The 20,860-nt window shown below is 47.3% G+C and overlaps 1 protein-coding gene, 1 non-coding gene and 1 pseudogene across 4 annotated transcripts in view; all 3 read left to right on the top strand.

Annotated features, from left to right (window-relative positions):
• Positions 1–19,028, top strand: part of LOC105472337 (insulin like growth factor 2 mRNA binding protein 1) — a 58,372-nt gene extending 39,344 nt beyond the window's left edge. For all 3 annotated transcript variants that reach the window (XM_011725480.3, XM_011725483.3, XM_024789928.2), the window contains 10 exons: positions 4,654–4,935; positions 6,475–6,609; positions 8,187–8,309; positions 9,057–9,192; positions 10,234–10,356; positions 10,762–10,881; positions 11,794–11,868; positions 12,992–13,123; positions 13,363–13,476; positions 16,010–19,028. In XM_011725480.3, the coding sequence (XP_011723782.1) occupies positions 4,654–4,935; positions 6,475–6,609; positions 8,187–8,309; positions 9,057–9,192; positions 10,234–10,356; positions 10,762–10,881; positions 11,794–11,868; positions 12,992–13,123; positions 13,363–13,476; positions 16,010–16,102 (1,333 nt within the window). In that variant the 3' untranslated portion in view covers positions 16,103–19,028. The remainder of the gene's footprint in view (positions 1–4,653; positions 4,936–6,474; positions 6,610–8,186; positions 8,310–9,056; positions 9,193–10,233; positions 10,357–10,761; positions 10,882–11,793; positions 11,869–12,991; positions 13,124–13,362; positions 13,477–16,009) is intronic.
• LOC112424989 (U6 spliceosomal RNA) lies at positions 711–817 on the top strand. The gene has a single exon (XR_003015961.1). It is a non-coding gene; the product is annotated as a U6 spliceosomal RNA (small nuclear RNA).
• LOC112424982 (COX assembly mitochondrial protein homolog pseudogene) lies at positions 3,687–4,643 on the top strand (annotated as a pseudogene).
• Positions 19,029–20,860: the final 1,832 nt, after the last annotated feature.

Below are 20,860 nucleotides of genomic sequence, written 5' to 3'. Positions count from 1 at the left end.
GTGGGGGTGGCTGGGGCACCTGGGACCAGGGATTCCCTGCCCTCCGAGGTCTCCCCCAGGCCGCCGCCCGTGCCATTTTCTGGGCTGCTCGCCTTCTAGAAGTTCCTGCAGGAAGCTGGTGATGTGGCCTCGCTGACCCAGGCCTGCCCCCCGACCACTTTGCTGGAGTGGGAGTCAGATTCCAGCCGGGATACGTAGCAGCAGCTTGGTGGCAGGTGACAGGAAAATGGGCAAAAGCCCCAACTGGCTGTAAGGCAACCCCGAGGGCCGGACGTCCTTGTAGGAGGGCCCGGGACAGGACTGCACTAGGCAGGAGTGGAGGCCGCGGCTCCAGGCTGGTCTCGGCCTGGTAATAATTTCACGCTGCCAGCCAGTCACTGTTTAAGGCACTGTGTACCATTTTACTAACTTAATCCTCACAGTGGCCGCATTTCCCAGCTGGGCCAACTGGTGCAGGGTTGACTGGAAGCGACTGGCATAAAGCTTGGCAAGTATATAGCATAGTAAATGGCTGCCAGCGGTAATTTTGAAAGTTGGCTTTGTGAAGTGTTGGAGCTGCGGCATCTGCTGGTGGCGTGTGGTATTACAGCACCGCGCTGGTTTACCCCAATGGGTTGCGGAGGGTTGTGAGACTGTGGCCCCAGAGCCAAGTGGGCAGTTAGGGGTCTCTGGATACTGTGGAAGAAAGGGTAGCACAAAAGACAGTGGAGGTGTTCGCTTTGACAGCACATATACTAAAATTGGAACGGTACAGAGAAGATGAACATGGTCCCTGCGCGAAGATGACACGCAAATTCATGAAGCGTTCCATCAATCAATCTATATATATATATATTTTAAAAAGACAGTGGGAGACTGCGAAGGAGCTAAAATTTCGAGACGGCACTTTTTTGTTTTTGGTGCACCAGCAGCTCAGAAGAGTTCCCCAATTGCTGCTTCTCCACCCGCTGCGATGGCGCTGGACCTGGCAGATTAATTTAACAACTCTCTGATGTAATCTCTGGGAGATTACACAAAGGCGTGAATACTATACTACCCGCCAAACACTGAGCTGAGCATTTTACCTGCTCTACTTTATTTAATACTTACAATAACCTTAAGGTAGTTATTTTTAATTTTATTATTATTATTTTTTGAGACAGAGTCTCGCTCTGTCCCCCAGGCTGGAGTGCAGTGGCGCGATCTCGGCTCACTGCAAGCTCCGCCTCCCGAATTCATGCCATTCTCCTGCCTCAGCCTCCCAAGTAGCTGGGACTACAGGCGCCTGCCACCATGCCCGGCCTTTTTTTTTTTTTTTTTTTTTTTTTTTTTTTTAGTAGAGACAGGGTTTCACCGTGTTAGCCAGGATGGTCTTGATCTCCTGACCTCGTGATCTGCCCGCCTCGGCCTCCCATAGTGCTGAGATTACAGGCGTGAGCGACCGCACCCAGCCATCTTAAGGTAGTTATTAATACCTCCCTCTGCAGATGTGGAAAGAAGCTCAGTGTGGTTAAACTACTTGCTCATAAGCCACACAAATTACTACGTAGGAGAGAAAAGATTTAGCCCAGGTTTGAGGACAAGGCTGTGTGTTTTTTAACTCTTTTGCTATAGTGTCTCCCTCAATAACAGCTGAGAGGGATCAAAGTGTTGCAGAATACTGAAGCTAAATAGGGTGCTACTTTGCAGTAGGTGCAGGACCTGAGGGGGAGATGTACCAGTCAAAGGGCTCTAAATTTAGCCAGGCATTTCCTAGCCCCAAAGTTCAGGAATAAGGTTGGGAACATGGAAAAGCAGGCCAGGAGACAAAGTGAAGAGGAATTCCAAAACAGTTGTGTTGCTGGTGATCTGCTGTGGACATGTGAACACCTTCCTTTCTAGTTCCACAGTTGCTAAATGTGAATTGGAAATAGAGGTAGCAGGGACCTAGAAACAAATGACCTAAAACTCTTACAGGTTGCGTATCCCTTGTCCGAAATGCTTATAACCAGAAGCATTTTGAAATTTTTTGCATTTTGGAGTATTTGCCTGATATACTTACCGGGTGAGTATTCCTAATCCAAAATCTGAAGTGCTCCAATGAATATTCTCTTTGAGCATGACCTTGGAGTGTCATGTCAGTGCTCAAAAAGTTTTGGATTTTCGGTCAGGCACAGTGGCTCACACCTGTAATCCCAGCACTTTCAGAGGGCGAGGTGGGTGGGTCACCTGAGGTCGGGAGTTCGAGACCAGCCTGATCAACATGGAGAAACCCCATCTCTACTAAAAATACAAAATTAGCCGGGCGTGGTGGCACATGACTGTAATCCCAGCTACTCAGGCAGCTGAGGCAGGAGAATCGCTTGAACCTGGGAGGCGGAGGTTGCAGTGAGCCGAGATCGCACCATTGCACTCCAGCCTGGGCAGTAAGAGCGAAACTCCGTTTCAAAGAAAAAAAAGTTTTGGATTTTGGAGCATTTTAAATTTTGGATTAGGGATGCTCAACCTGTACTCAGTTATGGCCAAAAAAGTCAAGCTTCTTGCACAAGGAACTTGTACAAAGATACAAGCTTTCAGTAACTCTTAGACCTAAATCTGGGGGCTGTTTCAAGTTATCTATTGCTGTATAACAAACCACCCCAAATCTTAGTGATTTATAATACTACTATAATAATAGTTTATATCTCATGATCCTATGGGTTGGCTGGGAGGTTATTCTGCTGGTCTCACCTGAACTTTTTTTTTTTTTTTGAAATGGAGTCTCGTTCTGTTGCCCAGGCTGGAGTGCAGTGGTGCAACCTTGGCTCCTGGGTTCAAGTGATTCTCCTACCCCAGTCTCCTGAGTAGCTGGGATTACAGGCGCCCACCACCAGGCCTGGCTAATTTTTGTATTTTTAGTAGAGATGGGGTTTCGCCATGTTGCCCAGGCTGGTCTTGAACTCCTGACCTCAAGTGATCCACCCACTTCAATCTACCAAAGTGTTGGAATTACAGGTGTGAGCCACCGCACCTGGCCTCGCCTGGACTCTTAAGCATGCATTTACCTGTGGGTCAGCTGAGCTAGTGGGTCCAAGATGTCCTCACCCACGTCTGGAGCTGGGCAGGGACAGCTGGAACTCTGTCTCGATACAGCTCTCATTGCTCTGGTCTAGCCTGAGATTTTTACTTGGCAGGCATGTTTCAAGAAAGGAAAATAAAGGCAGAGGCCGGGCGCAGTGGCTCACGCTTGTAATCCCAGCACTTTGGGAGGCCAAGGCAGGCAGATCATGAGGTCGAGATGGAGACCATCCTGGCAAACATGGTGAAACCCCGTCTCTACTAAAAATACAAAAATTAGCTGGGTGTGATGGTGTGCGCCTGTAGTCCCAGCTACTTGGGAGGCTGAGGCAGGAGAATCGCTTGAACCTGGGAGGCGGAGGTTGCAGTGAGCCGAGATCACACCATTGCATTCCAGCCCTGGGCAGCAAGAGCGAAACTCTGTCTCAAAAAAAATAAACAAAACAAAACGGTGGCTTAGTTAAGCAAAGGCCACAAGAAATAATTGAGATCAAAGAGGAGTGTGTGCCATGGCTATGGAGGGGTTTCAGTTGTGAATCATGAAATGTCAGGTAAACCATTTCAAGCATTTCAAGGAGTTTGAATTTTATATGAGAAACAATGGGAAGACACTGCAAGTTTTAAAGCAGCATCTCAGACATCTTGAAAAAGATGTTTGGATCCCTAAAATAATGAGAGAAAAGGCCAGAGAGAGGTGTTCTGAACAACTTCAAGATTTTACCAAATGTTGCAAGAACTCTGGAATCCTTATGGTAGGAAAATGCCATTAAGAAAATCCTCTATTAAAAGAATGTCTAACTGCTCACTACAATGATCCAGCCTTTTATGAAGAATGCAAAATGGAATACCTGAAGGAAGGAAAAATTTAGAAAAACTGGAATTTCTACAAAGAAAAGGCTACAGAAACTTCCTATAAGCCTGTAGGCAAATATTCAAATCATATTCAGGAACTCTAATATTCATGGAAGTCATTTATAGTATAAATTTGCTTAAATAATGGACTCAAGAATGTGTGTTTGCTCTATCTTAATTATGGAAATATTAATTTTTGCCTGAAAGATTTTATTTCAAAAACAAAAATAAACCCCACACTTCATTAGGGCAGGATTAACATTTGAATTCTACATATATACATCTCCTTTGACCTTGGTTTCATTGTCTCCAAAGTTAGGATAATGTAGTAGTTAGCAGTCGGTTTCCTCACCCTGTGGTAGGGATTCCTCAATCCAGAAAGTGTACGTGTTAGCTTTGCAGAGCCTCTTCAGGTCTGTGGTATGCTCTCCAGTTGGCATGGGAGGACTTTGAGATTTATGGCTTGCTCTTCCTTTTTAGGCTGACAGAACCCTATACTCTGTTGGACTAGAAGCCCATTTCTCTGATGGTTCCAGTGGAAGGCCTTTGTGAACATTAAATCCCAACTAAGTTAGGGAACACTGTATTTATTTACTTTTCCTTTGGAGTCTGATGCCATTTAGACTGGAAAGTTCTGTAAAATGGAGGTGGGAGTAGTGGGCAGGCGACTATCTCCTTTTCTTTAGTGTGTTCCAAGCTGTAACTTACTAGAGTGCTTTGGCCAAGAGAGCGTCTGGTATGATTGGCATGGATTGGAATGACTGTAGACTCTCACTCTGTCCCCAGAGCCATCATGAAGCTGAATGGCCACCAGTTGGAGAACCATGCTCTGAAGGTCTCCTACATCCCTGATGAGCAGATAGCACAGGGACCTGAGAATGGGCGCCGAGGGGGCTTTGGCTCTCGGGGTCAGCCCCGCCAGGGCTCACCTGTGGCAGCGGGGGCCCCAGCCAAGCAGCAGCAAGTGGACATCCCCCTTCGGCTCCTGGTGCCCACCCAGTATGTGGGTGCCATCATTGGCAAGGAGGGGGCCACCATCCGCAACATCACAAAACAGACCCAGTCCAAGTGAGTCCTGGCTCTTGGGAAATGGAGGCTGGTTGCTAGGGAACAGTGGTTGGTACCTAAAGAGGCCCACTAGAAGCCTGGAAGCATGCTGGGGACATCAACATTTACCTTTTAGGAAATGTTGCCTGGAGCATTCAGGGGTCACTGCTTCCAATACCAGCCTCCTGGGAAAGGGAGGGCAGATAGGGAGGGAGAATGGGTCTTGGGGTGCTGGGCCACACACTTGTATTAGCAAGAGAGGTTCTATAATTTTTCGTGCAGTTTCATAAAAAAGTCTCCAAGCAAACCTCATTTTGATGAGTCAGCCACTCCTCAGTCCTCTGTGATTTCATGACCACTTAATGTGGTAACAGGGCTGGCCAACCTGTCCAAAATTAGGACCCTCATTAATTGTGTCCCATCTCCCATTCTGCCACTGTTACCTTCTTTCTCTAATCTTTTCTTTTTTCTTTTTTCTTTTTTTTTGGAGACAGTCTCGCTCTGTTGCCCAGGCTGGAGTACAGTGGTGTGATCTTGGCTCATGGCAACCTGTGCCTCCCGGGTTCATGCCATTCTCCTGCCTCAGCCTTCCGAGTAGCTGGGATTACAGGCACGTGCCACCATGCCTGGCTAATTTTTGTATTTTTAATAGATACAGGGTTTCACCATGTTGGTCAGGCTGGTCTGGAGCTCCTGACCTCGTGATCCGACTGCCTCAGCCTCCCATAGTGCTGGGATTAAAGGCATGAGCCACCACACCAGGCCTTTTCTCTAATTGTTATATCTTATCAGTGTACTCAGTGGCAAAGGACATGCCACATTATGTCCTTATCATAGTAACTCTTGTTATTTACTTTGAGTTTGGGGCACTGTGTCCTCTCTTTATATTTGTTTCAAGGGGGACATACGAAATTCAAGTGGAAATGCAGCTTTGGAACTGTGGGCTGGTAGTTCCCACCCCTGCATTTGTGTAATTCCCACCCCTGCTGTGTTCTTGTCCCCAGCCACCACTTATTTATTTATCTATTTATTTATTTTTTATTTTTTTGAGGCAGAGTCTCACTGCGTCACCCAGGCTGGAGTACGGTGGTGTGATCTCAGCTCACTGCAGCCTCCTCCCAGGTTCAAGCAATTCTTGTGCCTCAACCTGTTTAGTAGCTGGGATTACAGGTGTGCACCACCACACCCAGCTGATTTTTTTGTATTTTTAGTAGAGACGGGGTTTCACCATGCTGGCCAGGCTAGTCTCGAACTCCTGGCCTCAAGTAACCCACTCGCCTTGGCCTCCAAAAGTGCTGGAATTACAGGCATGAGCTACCGTGCCTGGCCACCAACCACCTGTGGATTGAGGCATTGCTGGTCTGAGACAGAATCCATAGTAACAGATGGGTCATGTTTCTCCAGTCCTTTCATTGCCCTTCCCAAATTTGAACTTGATTGGCCTTGTTCCAAGAAGAGCAGGTTCTATGCCTTTGACTGAGGAGTGGTAGTGGGGGTGGGGAGTCTGAAGTACTGGTATCACTGGGGACGACTAACCAGCCTTGTTCTTGTGGCCCCCAGGATAGACGTGCATAGGAAGGAGAATGCAGGTGCAGCTGAAAAAGCCATCAGTGTGCACTCCACCCCTGAGGGCTGCTCCTCCGCTTGCAAGATGATCTTGGAGATTATGCATAAAGAGGCCAAGGACACCAAAACGTAAGTCTCCAGCTTTTCTTGGCTCTTCAGGGACTGGTAGTCCAGTTAGCCTCCCCAACTCAACTTCCAAGCTGTAATACAGACATATAAGAAATACAGTCAGCAATTGCACAAAAAGATGTAAACTGAGAAATCTTCTTACAGGGACTCTGTCACCTAGGCTGGAGTACAGTGGCATGATCTCAGCTCACTGCAACCTCTGCCTCCGGGTCTCAAGGGATTCTCCCGCCTCAGCCTTCCGAGTAGCTAGGACAACAGGCATGCACCACCACGCCTGCGTTGTTTTTTGTGATTTTTGTAGAGATAGGGTTTTGCCATGTTACCCAGGCTGGTCTTGAACTCCTGGACTCAAGTGACCCACCCAGCTCAGCCTTCTAAAGTGCTGGGATTATAGGCGTGTGCCGCCATACCCCACCCCTTCTTACTCCTGTTGTATGACCTTCTAGAAATTCTGTGCACTCACAAGTGTGTGTATATTATGTATGCGTGCCTACATGTATGGTTATGTGTGCCTGTGTGTATTCATGTGTGCGTGTGTGCACATGTGTTTTAGCTCAAAGAGAATCACACTGAATAGGCTGTTCTATATTTTTTTCATTTTCTGTATCAGCACGTATATTAGTACATATGGACAGACCTCATTCTTTTTATAACTGCATAGAATTCCACAGTATAGCTTATCCATAGTTCATGTGATCAATCTCCTATTTCTTTTTTTTTTTTTTTTTTTTTTGAGGCGGATTCTCGCTCTGTCGCCCAGGCTGGAGTGCAGTGGCGCGATCTCGGCTCACTGCAAGCTCCGCCTCCCGGGTTCCCGCCATTCTCCTGCCTCAGCCTCCCGAGTAGCTGGGACTACAGGCGCCGCCACCACGCCCGGCTAATTTTTTTGTATTTTTAGTGGAGACGGGGTTTCATTGTGTTAGCCAGGATGGTCCCGATCTCCTGACCTCGTGATCCGCCTGTCTCGGCCTCCCAAAGTGCTGGGATTACAGGCTTGAGCCACCGCGCCCGGCCAATCTCCTATTTCTTGATTGGTGTTTAAATTGTTTTAAACTTTTCCTTATCATAAAACAGTGATGCAAGGAATCTGCTAGACATGTTCCTTTATACACTTGTGCTGTTTAAAATAGCTTTATTGGCTGGGCATAGTGGCTTATGCCTCTGATCCCAGCACTTTTGGAGGCTAGGAGTTCTAGACCAGCCTGGGCAAGATAGTGAAACCTCACCTCTACAGAAAATAGAAAAATTAGCTGGGCGTGTGCGTAGTCCCAGCTACTCGGAAGGCTGAGAAGGGAGGCTCGCATGAGCCCAGGAGATCAAGGCTGTGGTGAGCCTTGCATTCCAACCTGAGTGATAAAGTGAGACCCTGTCTCAAAAAATAAAATAAAGCAAATTGACTTTATTGATGTTCAATTGATGTATAATAAATCATACATATTTTTAAAGTATGCAGTTTGATAAGTTTTGAGATGTTTTACTTGGAAATGCCAAGTCTAGGGTGTCATGGTGATTGAGTCTTCATGATGCCCACAATTGAAGGAGCTGTTGTCTTCCACTTCTTGCTTTGTCTTCCCAAGGGCTGACGAGGTTCCCCTGAAGATCCTGGCCCATAATAACTTTGTAGGGCGTCTCATTGGCAAGGAAGGACGGAACCTGAAGAAGGTAGAGCAAGATACCGAGACAAAAATCACCATCTCCTCGTAAGGCTCTCTTCTATTTCCCTATTTATGAGTGGGGGATGCATGGAGGCCAGGGTCAGTATTTCATCACGGAACCTTGACATGTGCTCTTTTAAAATAGATGCTCTTTCTGCCTCTTGAAGGAAAAATAGTAGAAGTGATAAAGAACATTCAAAAAATCTCTCTAAGGACTGGATCTGCCCATTCCCACTGCCATATGGGGTGGGGTGTTGTAGGGTGCTGCCTCTACAGTCCACGTTCAACCACGTGACAGCCCTCTTTCCCTGTGGCTTGCCGACAGCCTGCAGCTAGGAGCCAGGGACTCAGGGCTTTAGTCCTGTCTGTCACTGTGAGAAGTGACCTTGGCCCTTTTCTGTCTGTGGTGGGCTGCTCTTGCAAGCAGTGTGCTGCTTCATTTCATCAGAGACTAGCCTGTGGGCAAAGTAATTGCTCTTGTCCAAAAAGGTACAGGACATGGATTATGTAGAATCAAGGGAGAAACTTAGAAACACAACCATAATCTGTCTGACATTGGATCCGTTGCTAACAGAGAGGTTTGAGTTGGGTGTTGTCATATCCCTCTGTCTTACTCCCTGCCCTGGTTAAAACTGGGGACACCAAAGACTGGAGATGCAGAGTTATTTGCTAGAAGTTGAATAGGCTGCAGAAGTGGTGGGCGTGTGACTCAACTGGCCTCTTGTCTTTGCTCCTGCCGGGGCCTGGTCCTGGCCTGCCAGTGAAAGGACACGACTCTGCTCTTCCTGCCAGGTTGCAAGACCTTACTCTTTACAACCCCGAGAGGACCATCACTGTGAAGGGGGCCATTGAGAATTGTTGCAGGGCCGAGCAGGAAATAATGAAGAAAGTTCGGGAGGCCTATGAGAACGATGTGGCCGCCATGAGCGTGAGTGCTGGGTAGTACCCTCTGCTTATCCTTTCCTGAGTCTTAGCAACAGCAACTTGGGGGGTGGGGGGTGATGGACATGTGCCCTGTGCCGTGCGGCTTTGGAGCTTTAGTTGATGGTTTTGGATCTCGACTGTCAGAAATAGTATTTAAATAGTATTTAATTAGCAAGGATTCTTCACCTGGTTCCTAGAGTAGGGGTCCAATCTTGGGCTTTGAGTCCTGTGATTCCAAGTATGTGTACAATTTGTGTTTGTGTGCACTTTAGTGAAATGCGGGGATCCATCATTGTCATCTGATTTTTTTTTTTTTTTAATTTTTTTGAGATAGGGTCTTGGTCTGTTGCCCAGGTTGGAGCGCAATGGCACAATCATAGCTTACTGCAGCCATGACCCCCTGGGCTGAAGGGATACTCCTGCTTCAGCCTCCCAAGTACCTAGGAGACTACAGGTGTGCACCACCATGCCCAGCTAATTTTTAAAAATTGTATTTTTTGGAACAGGGTCTTGCTGTGTCACCCAGGTTGGTCTCGAACTCCTGGGCTCAAGCGATTCTCCTGCCTTGGCCTCCCAAAGTACTAGGATTATAAGCATGAGCCACTGCATGCAACTCATCTGATTTTTAAAGGAGACTTGGGGTTGGTGTACAGGACCAAAAATGTTTAGAACCACAGTCCTAGAAGTTAGATGGAGCTGTCTCCACGCCTTTTTCTCATGTAGGGGGATTATAGTACAGTGTCATGAGTCTATCATCTGTCTCCAGCAGTCTGAACAGCCAGAGAGGAAGAACTCCTGAGGGTGTATAACTGTTTGGCATTTCTGGTTGCAGTTGCTAGCCGTTAGTCCAGTGAGAACATCATATCACTTAAAATTCCACACCCGAAGTGTGTAGGTGAGAGTGTATGAAAAGCACAGAATAGGCTTTTGTGCAAAAGCATGTAATTCATGTTTTTGGCCCACTTCCCCCTGGGGCTACTCGCCTTTTGTACAGCCAGGGCCTGTCAGGGTGTGCTGACTCCTCGTCCTCACCTTTCTTCCCCAGCTGCAGTCTCACCTGATCCCTGGCCTGAACCTGGCTGCTGTAGGTCTTTTCCCAGCCTCGTCCAGCGCAGTCCCGCCACCTCCCAGCAGCGTTACTGGGGCTGCTCCCTATAGCTCCTTTATGGTAGGTGGAAGGTCTTATTACACGGGACCCCTGGGCCCATATGTGGCCTGCCTTAGGGGGACCCAACACCCTATGGGAGTTGGCAAGTTTGCAGGGAGAGGGAAGGAAGGTCTCATGGGCATCCCTCCTCTCCAGTGCTCCTAGCCACTGGCTCTGAGGCTCCCAAATGTCTGCCTAGAAAGTTCCCGGGGCATAGGCAGCACTGTAACCTCACTCTTTCCTGGCCTCTTCCCTTTAGCCCTGCTGGGCATTGGAAGAACTAAAGAGCTCACAGCATCCCTTGGCAGCCCAGGGTGGCAGTTTGGTGTCTACTCCTTCCTTCTTGAGGATGCAAGGCAGGGGAGTGGAGGGTTTCTGGGCCATGCTACTTGGGCCCCCTGGTAGTAACGCCCCCTGTCCTGGCAGCAGGCTCCCGAGCAGGAGATGGTGCAGGTGTTTATTCCCGCCCAGGCAGTGGGCGCCATCATCGGCAAGAAGGGGCAGCACATCAAACAGCTCTCCCGGTTTGCCAGCGCCTCCATCAAGGTGATCTGCTCTGTGGGTCTTCCTGTTTCTGGAAAGGGAAGGGGCTCTGCTTTTATCACTCTGCACTTTCTCCCACATTCCCCCTACTCATTTGAGAATTCTGTGTGTCATGTGAGGGACCTTTCCCCCATGGAATCAAAGTTCTCTTTGTTTTTGACCTTGCTTGGTTCCCATGGGATGGCTTCAGTGCTTCTGGGTTTTCAGGCTGGGCAGGGGCAGGGTTATAACATAGAAAGAGAACTTAGGTTCTAACACCAATTGACTTGGGTTCAAATCCCAGATCCACCTCATCACCGCCTTCTCCCAATACACTATATGATCCGAGCCTCACTTTCCTCATCAGTACAATATTATGAAGCTATGTAGCCAAAGAAAGCCCTTCGCTTACATACTAACACCAAGTTAAGTGTTAGTTGTCTGTCGCCTTCCCTGGTCAAGGTCCAGGGGAGAGAGAAGGGAGAATCTGTCATAGTGAAACAAGGGTGCTGTTAAATTTTCACAAACTTAAATCCAGTTGCTTTAGTTATCTTAAAAGCTTTGAGCAAAAACCTTGATTGTTCTCCACTGGAGGTGCAGTCACTGACCTCTATCCGTTGGTCATTTCATTTGTGTCCTTGCCTGTTGGCAGGACTCCACTGAAACCTCTCTGGGAGATTGGGAGATTGGTAAGTGGAGAGAGCAGGAGGCCCTAGTTAGAAAGTGTCATTGAAGCCAGTCCTTCTAACTGACCACCTCTGCCCTCCTAATAATTCTGGTGTGCAGGCGTAATGATGTGGGCTTCAGAGTCTTTGTTCTTCCTTCCCTAAGTCTTCAGAATGGGTAGTTGGGAGTAAGGGTGGTAGAAGGGCAACTGTGGACATGGTGGGGGTCTTCCCATAGAGGGTCCTTCATTGACAAGCTTTTTGTTTTTAGATTGCACCACCTGAAACACCTGACTCCAAAGTCCGTATGGTTATCATCACTGGACCGCCAGAGGCCCAATTCAAGGTTTTGGTCTTTATTGTTTTGCAAGCTGAACATGGAGGAATTGAGGTTGAGTATTTCCCCTGAGGTAGGAAAAAAGGCTGGGGCAGTTTCCCATTAGCCATCAAGTCCTCATCACATCTTTAAGCCTTCCATGCAGGATAAAGGGCTGCAGAGCTATTTTCAAATTGACATCAAACTGGATTTCTGTTGTCTTCGTCTTCCCTTTTTTTTTTTTTTTTTTTTTTTTTTGAGACGGAGTCTCGCTCTGTCGCCCAGGCTGGAGTGCAGTGGCGCGATCTCGGCTCACTGCAAGCTCCGCCTCCCGGGTTCACGCCATTCTCCTGCCTCAGCCTCCCGAGTAGCTGGGACTACAGGCGCCCACAACCGCGCCCGGCTAATTTTTTGTATTTTTAGTAGAGACGGGGTTTCACCGTGGTCTCGATCTCCTGACCTTGTGATCCGCCCGCCTCGGCCTCCCAAAGTGCTGGGATTACAGGCGTGAGCCACCGCGCCCGGCCGTCTTCCCTTTTTAAGGTCCATAGAAGAAGATGGGAAGGAAAGAAGTCCGAGGGCATCTTATTTGCACTCTGCCTTCATTTCTAAGGAAGGCCTTTAATGCCAAATTCTTTTATGTCCCCACTAAATCCTAAGGTTCTTGGACTTCTGATCAGACAGCCAAAAAATAAACCATCAATTAGCTTAACCTAACATATGTGATGATAGAGGAGTGGGACAGCTCTCTGGGCCACTGGAGAGTCAGACAGGCCTGCTCTCTGTGTGACTTGATTAGTTGCCATTCAGGGCCTTGAAATGCTGATCAGTGCCGTGTCCAGACTCCATAGGTCTGGTTTGTAGCTTGTGAATTCCATTCCTCTGGGAACTGTTTTTTCCCTTGGGAAGTGTTTATTCAGTTACTTATAACTCATAATCTCCACCCAGGGTCTCCAGTATGATAGCTAAGCAGAAGGAGTGCTGACAAGCTGCCCACCTGAGCCTTGCCCTTCACCTGCCTTAGATGGTTAGCCCACCCAGGATGGGGAGGGCCTGTGGGCCAGAAAATATGGGCTGGAGCTTCCTTTTTCCCACTTTTCCCTTTTGTCATAGATATATGAACCACTGATTAACAATTACCTCCTCTTTTCAGGCTCAGGGAAGAATCTACGGCAAACTCAAGGAGGAGAACTTCTTTGGTCCCAAGGAGGAAGTGAAGCTGGAGACCCACATACGTGTGCCAGCATCAGCAGCTGGCCGGGTCATTGGCAAAGGTGGCAAAACGGTGAGCTGTGAGGGCCAGGTTGAAAGCCCTGGGCCATGGTCTCCAATCTCAACAGCTCTCTCTGGCCTCCTGTGCTGCTCAATCTCAGGACTCCTGATTTGCTCATTTACTTGATTCTACTCCCCAAGCTCAGGTCCTGACTCTTCCAGTTTCTCCCTACTAGTTAACCCTGGTTCCTTCCTCCAACCCCACCCATGCTTTCTTGATGGCACCCTGAGCTCCTCTCTGGCCACCCCCAGGTGAACGAGTTGCAGAATTTGACGGCAGCTGAGGTGGTAGTACCAAGAGACCAGACCCCTGATGAGAACGACCAGGTCATCGTGAAAATCATCGGACATTTCTATGCCAGTCAGGTACATATGGTGCTCCCCCATTGCGGGAGGGCTGCAGGAGCCCAGGGAGCAGAGAAGCAGAGACTCCAGAGGTTGACCTGCATGACCTTGACAAGTCCTGGGGCCTCAGCCACATCTGCCTGCCTCTGGGCTAGGTTATTGCAGAAGTGGGATGTGTAGATGACATATTCCCTCTTATTATTCTCTAGGGAAAGTGATTTGACAAGTTTAATGTATATATGTTTCATAGATATATATGTTCTACATTAGTCCTTCCCTAACCCCTTTCTGCACTGGTTATGAAAGAAGATTGGTTTTGTTCATGGAATAATGATAACAGTACTAATACCCTGGATTGATTACTTTTTGAAATGTAGTCCCTCTGCCTTTCTCAGAATGGCTGTTCTCTCTCTGTTTTCTGCTCTTCACCCTCCCATTCCTTTCCCAGAACTCATCATCGCTATTCAGCACTTGGACAGGCCTCAGGGCCTGGAAGGGAAGGCCAATATCAGGTTCAAATTTTGCTGAACCTCAGCAAGGCAAGCAAACAGGTGGTTGACAGCTAATGGTGTTTTCCTAAAGTCTTAAATCCATCAGTGTTAGAACTGGAAAGGAACTTTGGAGACTGTTGATCACAGTTCCTACAATTCATAGAGGATATCCAGATCTTAGCAGGCTTGTGGTCTGCTGGGGCTGCTAGAGCAATTAGGGCAAACTGGCTCTTGGTTTTTTGGCTTCCAGTGCCATATAGTACAGCATCAAGTATGGAGGTTTTGGAGCCAGGGAGCTTTGACCTCAAACTTCACATATATAGCCTTTCTGCTATGTGACCTTGGATAAGTTACTTTCTCTGGTAACCCTTTGAGAAGTATTTATAAGAGGCTTTCGTTACATCTCAACAATATATATATAAAATAACAAATAAAAAAGGAAGTATTAATAAGAGCCATAAAATAATAATAATATCTAAGATTTATGGGTGCCTTTGGATATACCCAGCACTGTTTTTTGTGGTTTATATATATTAACTCATTTAATTCTCACAACAATTTCATTTTATAAATGAAGCTTAAGAGGGTAAATGTGAATCTTTAATTCAGCTGTTTTTTTTTTAAGAGAGTAAATATCCAAAGATGCACAAAGCCAGGATATATTAATATTAAACACGGAAGCAATTTTAGCTGATCAGAAGGAGAATTAAATGAAAAGCTATGTAAAACATCAAGCCATGGTTGATGGAGTTGGACCTCTTATTGACTCCACATTATTTTCCCAACCTAGATCAACTTCCTCTTTTCTTTCTTTTTTTTTTTTTTTTTTTTTTTTTTTGGCGATAGGGTCTCACTCTGCCACCCAGGCTGGAGGGCAGTGGTGTGACCACAGCTCACTGCAGCCTCTACCTCCCAGGCTCAAGTGATCCTCCCACCTCAGGCCCCCCAAGTAGCGGGGACTACAAGCAGATACCACAACACTCAGCTAATTTTTGTATTTTTTTTGTAGTAATGAGGGTTCACCGTGTGGCCCAGGCTAGTCTCAAACACTTGGGCTCAAGTGATCTCACTGCCTCAGCCTCCCAAAGAGCTGGGATTATAGGTGTGCATCACCACGCTTGGCTAATTTTTGTATTTTTAGTAAAGATGGGGTTTCACCATGTTGGCCAGGCTGCTCTCGAACTCCTGACCTCAGGTGATTCAGCCACCTCAGCCTCCCAAAGTGCTAGGATTACAGGCGTGAGCCACCGCTCCTGGCCATATCTGGACATTTTATTCCTTTTCCTGGGGTATTAAAATGAAGCATGGATTTCTGATGATGTCTCCTAAGTTATGACCCTCTATAACAGGGGTCCGCAAACTCCGGGCCACGGACTGGTACTGGGCTGCACAGCAGGAGGTGAGCGGCGGACGAGCGGGCATTACCTCCTGAGCCCTGCTTCCTGTCAGATCAGGGCGGCATTAGATTCTCATAGGAGGGTGAACCCTGTTGTGAAGTGCTCCAGGGATGTGTAGTACATGCGAAGGATCTAGGTTGCACACTCCTTATGAGAATCTAATGCATGCTGATTTGAGGCTTCATCCTGAAACCACTTCCCCACCCCCACCTCCATCTGTGGAAGAAAAATTGTCTTCCATGAAACCAGTTCCTGGTGCCAGAACAGTTGGGAGTTGGGGACCACTGCTGTACAATGCGTAATATATTTCTGCCTAGAAACTCTAGGCATTCTGTTTTGGGTTTGGTAATGTGTATCAACTTTGTCAAATTTTAAATTCTGATGAATGGATTGATACTACTGTTTCTCCTTCCTTCATGTCCCCCAACCCCATCTCCCACTTAAACCCACCACGTTTGCTGTATTTTCCAGGGGATGCTCAGGCTCCACTGGAGGCAAAGAAATGTAAGGTCACCCCACCCCTCATTCTTCCTCTTTATCTTTCCTCTGAGTCCCGTGTGACCTATTATGTTTATTGCCTGGGTCTGGACCTGATGACCTCTCTTCCGTGGAAGGCTGTCTCCTTGGAGGTCCTCACACCCACCCTCTTGCCTGTTCTTGCTGCAGATGGCTCAGCGGAAGATCCGAGACATCCTGGCCCAGGTTAAGCAGCAGCATCAGAAGGGACAGAGTAACCAGGCCCAGGCACGGAGGAAGTGACCAGCCCCTCCCTGTCCCTTCGAGTCCAGGACAACAACGGGCAGAAATCGAGAGTGTGCTCTCCCCGGCAGGCCTGAGAATGAGTGGGAATCTGGGACACCTGGGCCGGGCTGTAGATCAGGTTTGCCCACTTGATTGAGAAAGATGTTCCAGTGAGGAACCCTGATCTCTTAGCCCCAGACACCCACCCAATTGGCCCAACATTCTCTGCCCCTCGGGGTGTCAGAAATTCTAGCGCAAGGCACTTTTAAACGTGGATTGTTTATAGAAGCTCTCCAGGCCCCACCAAGAGGGTGGATTACACCTCAGTGGGAAGAAAAATAAAATTTCCTTCAGGTTTTAAAAACATGCAGAGGGGTGTTTTAATCAGCCTTAAAGGATGGTTCATTTCTTGACCTTAACATTTTTCCAATTTTCTTCCCCCTACTTGGGTAATTGATTAAAATACCTCCATTTGCTGCCTCTTTCTATATTTACACTAATTGTTTTATCTTTATTGCTACCAGAAAAAAATGCGAACGAATGCATTGCTTTGCTTACAATATTGACTCAAGGGAAAAGAACTGTCAGTATCTGTAGATTAATTCCAATCACTCCCTAACCAATAGGTACAATAGGGAATGAAGAAGAGGGGAAAATGGGGAGAAAGATGGTTAAAACACATAATAATCCACGTTTAAAAGAAGTGCCCTTGTGGCTGATCTGTTCCAGATCACCATCTTCAAATTGGCACAACCGAAATTTCCCCACTGTGTTGGGGCTTCCCCACCACATTCACGTCCCTCTCCCGTGTAGGCTTCACATTATGTCCAGGTGCACATAGGTGGTATTGAATGCTCAGCAGGGTAGGGGCTGACCACTGTCCCTGATTCCCATCGTTCTCAGGCGGATTTTATATTTTTTTAAAGTCTATTTTAATGATTGGATATGAGCACTGGGAAGGGGACGCTAACTCCCCTTGATAAAGTCTCAGTTCCATGGAGGACTTAAGTGGCCCCAAAGGCTGCCACGGTGCCCTCACCCCAGCCCATGTGCTCCCATAAGGGCTGGTTCCTAGAGGCAGGGGTTGTGGGGCACTCCCAGCCACGGCACTGTTTCCTTGGTGGTGGGACTTGGAACCCAACCCTGAGCTCCCGATAAAGCTAAAGTCCATCATCTGGCAAATTGAGTAAATTGGAGAGTACTTGCTTCTGTTTGTATCTGAGAGGAATTTTTAACTGACGGCTTCTGTCTCTATGAATCATTATCAGCATGATGAAAGGTGTGTCTAAAAAACAATTCAGAATACCAGCAGCATTGTACAGCAAGGGGTAAATATAATTTATTATTAATTTACCAGGCTTAATAAGATCCTATGGAGTGTTTAGCCCTTGTAGGGGACAGAAGCCATCAGTTAAATGAGGCTAGGCCTCCCCTCCTAATATACTGATTGACAATGCATATTAGCCAGGTAATGCACTTTAGCTACCCTGGACAATGCTATCAAGTGTGTGGGAAGGGAGGAAGGCCTCTCTACATATGGAAAAGCCCATGCGTGGAGTTCCCCTCCTTTCAACATTGCAACAACAGTAACAACAAGACAACCGCAACATGTGGGCGTAGTCAGGCAATGCTGTGTGCGAAGTAAACTACCTCAAGGTATGAAGTTACCTCAGCAATTATTTTCCTTTTTGTTTCCCCCAACCCCATTAAAAAAAAATTTTTTTTTATTTTTGTTTTTTTTGCGGCTTGCTGATATTTTATATAAAAAAGAAAAAACAAAAGAGAAGCTGATAGTCTTGAATATTTTATTTTTTTAATGAAAAGAAAAAACAAAGTTATGTTTCATAATTTCTTACATGAGCCAGTAACCCTTTAGGAACTCTCTATGGAGAACAGGCCTGATGGGAAAGGCTTTGGGGGCTGCCCCCTTAGGAGGAGGCTAGTGCTAAGAGGAAAGGCCTGGGTTTGAGAGAGCCCAGAGGGGCAGAGCCCAGAGCCTTGTTTGGCCCTGATCCCTGACTTCTAGAGCCCCAGCTGCTGGCCACTGCTGGAATATCCTACCTGATAGGATTAAAAGGCCTAGCAGAGCTGGGGGCTCTCAGTGGTTAAACAATGCCCAACAACCAACCACCTGGCCCTTGGTCTCCTCTCTTTCCTCCTTTGGTTAAACAGCATCTCAGCAAGCTTTTCCCACCAGTGGTGCTGTTGAGATATTTTAAAATATTGCCTCCGTTTTATCGAGGAGAGAAATAATAACTAAAAAATATACCGTTTTAAAAAATCTATATTTCTCCGTCTAAAAATATGGGAGCCGAGATTCCGTTCATGGAAGAAAGACAAGGCCACCCTCTCGCCCTCAGAGAGGTCCACCTGGTTTGTCATTGCAGTGCTTTTCATTTTTTTTTTTTTGTTGTTGTTACTGTTTCAATTCCGTCTTGCTGTTCTTCTTAATCTATATCCATAGATCCAAGGGGCAAACAGATACTACTGCCCCCGCCTCTGTCTCCCTGTCTTCTTTAGATAGGTCTGATTGATTTTAAAAGTGGACCCAAACTTAGGGAATTCTTGATTTAGGGTGGCTCATGGCAAGGAGGGGCAGGGAATATGGGGACGTGACTGGGACAGGTTCCTGCCTTATCACTTTCTCCCTAGGACATTCCCTTGTAGCCCCCAGAACTGGCCCAAATTGAAGAGAAGCAGAAAAGCATTTAGGGATCACATCAGGCCAGTAGAATTAAGCCTCTCCACCTGTCCCAACCATAAAAAGGGTCTCCCAGCTCTCCATCTCTGGCTCTGTATGCTTTGTCCCAAAACAAAGCAGATAACGTTCAGACGTCGGCCATTTAATAATTTAAAGCGAATTTCCAGCAGCAAGCATGCTTTGATATCTGGTTCAGACTATCATCAGGAAGGAAAAAAAAAAAAAAAATCCCACAGTACCTGAAATGTGATTGTTGCAGTGTTCAGTTTCCTTGGGGGCCTGCTCCCTTCACACCTTGAGCCGAAGTCCTTTTCCGTTGGCTGATTCAGCTCCCAGAAGAGACCAGGAAGTGTGTGGCAAGGGACTGGAAAACTTCACTTGCTTGGATTAGGCAAGGCTCCACTCGTTGATATTTGCCCAGCAGGAAAATCGTGGAAGTTATACCACCAGAAAGCAAAAGGAGCATGGTTTGGTGGTTAAGGTTTAGTGGGATGAAGGACCTGTCTTGGTGGGCCGGGCCCTCCTGTGTCCCATAGGCTAGGTCTTAGGGCAACTCCTTGCCCTCCTGCTCAGCACCTCCATTTCCCCATCCTTGGTGAGATAACAAGCTATTGCGAAAAGCACTTGGGAGATTTGGATGATTTGAGAAGAGTGACTTAAAAAAAATGCTTCTGTGCTCTAAGATATATATGTGTGTGTGTGTGCTACATATATATTTTTAAGAAAGGACCATCTCTTTAGGATATATTTTTAAATTCTTTGAAACACATAACCAAAATGGTTTGATTCACTGACTGACTTTGAAGCTGCATCTGCCAGTTACACCCCAAATGGCTTTAATCCCCTCTTGGGTCTGGTTGCCTTTTGCAGTTTGGGTTGTGGACTCAGCTCCTGTGAGGGGTCTGGTTAGGAGAGAGCCATTTTTAAGGACAGGGAGTTTTATAGCCCTTTTCTACTCTTTCCTCCCCTCCTCCCAGTCCTTATCAATCTTTTTTCCTTTTTCCTGACCCCCTCCTTCTGGAGGCAGTTGGGAACTATTCTTGTTTATTCCTCACTATTGGCAGAAAAGACCCCATTTAAAAGAGAACACTGGAGGGGGGGATCCTCTAGTTGGTTCTGTGTCCATTTTCCTCTGTGCCAAAGACAGACAGACAGAGGCTGAGAGAGGCTGTTCCTGAATCAAAGCAATAGCCAGCTTTCGACACATACCTGGCTGTCTGAGGAGGAAGGCCTCCTGGAAACTGGGAGCTAAGGGTAAGGCCCTTCCCTTCAGAGGCTCCTGGGGGACTAGGGTGTGGTGTTTGCCAAGCCAAGGGGTAGGGAGCCGAGAAATTGGTCTGTCAGCTTCTGGTTGCACTTTGGGGAAGGAGAGGAAGTTTGGGGCTCCAGGTAGCTCCCTGTTGTGGGACTGCTCTCGGTTCCCTGCCCCTACTGCAGAGATAGCACCGCCAAGTTCCCTTCAGGCCTGGCAGACGGGCAGTGAGGAGGGGCCTCAGTTAGCTCTCAAGGGTGCCTTCCCCTCCTCCCACCCCAGACACACCCTCTGCCAAACTGGGAACCAGCAGTGCTAGTAACTACCTCACAGAGCCCCAGAGGGCCTGCTTGAGCCTTCTTGCTCCACAGGAGAAGCTGGTGCCTCTAGGCAACCCCTTCCTCCCACCTCTCATCAGGGGTGGGGGTTTTCTTTCCCCTGAAGTGTTTATGGGGAGATCCTAGTGGCTTTGCCATTCAAACCACTCGACTGTTGCCTGTTTCTTGAAAACCAGTAGAAGGAAAACAGCACAGCCTGTCACAGTAATTGCAGGAAGATTGAAGAAAAATCCTCATCAATACCAGGGGACATAAAAGCCATTTCCCTTCCAAATACGCGATAATTTAGATGCAGAACATTTCTCTTAGAGTAACACCAGCTGAAAACTTCAGTTTCTTACCTTTGGATACATAAGGCTTCTCTATCGGGGTACGGGACAGGGAGAAGGCCTCATGTCTGAAGGGGGATTTAGGGGCTAGAGCCCCAACCCTGACCCTTGGCCCTGTGCACCGCTTTGGGGCACAGTCTGATGGCGCCTTTGCTG

The sequence above is a fragment of the Macaca nemestrina genome, chromosome 17 (assembly GCF_043159975.1).
Source record: "Macaca nemestrina isolate mMacNem1 chromosome 17, mMacNem.hap1, whole genome shotgun sequence".
Taxonomy (NCBI): domain Eukaryota; kingdom Metazoa; phylum Chordata; class Mammalia; order Primates; family Cercopithecidae; genus Macaca; species Macaca nemestrina.
This window is presented reverse-complemented; position numbering and strand designations above follow the sequence as displayed.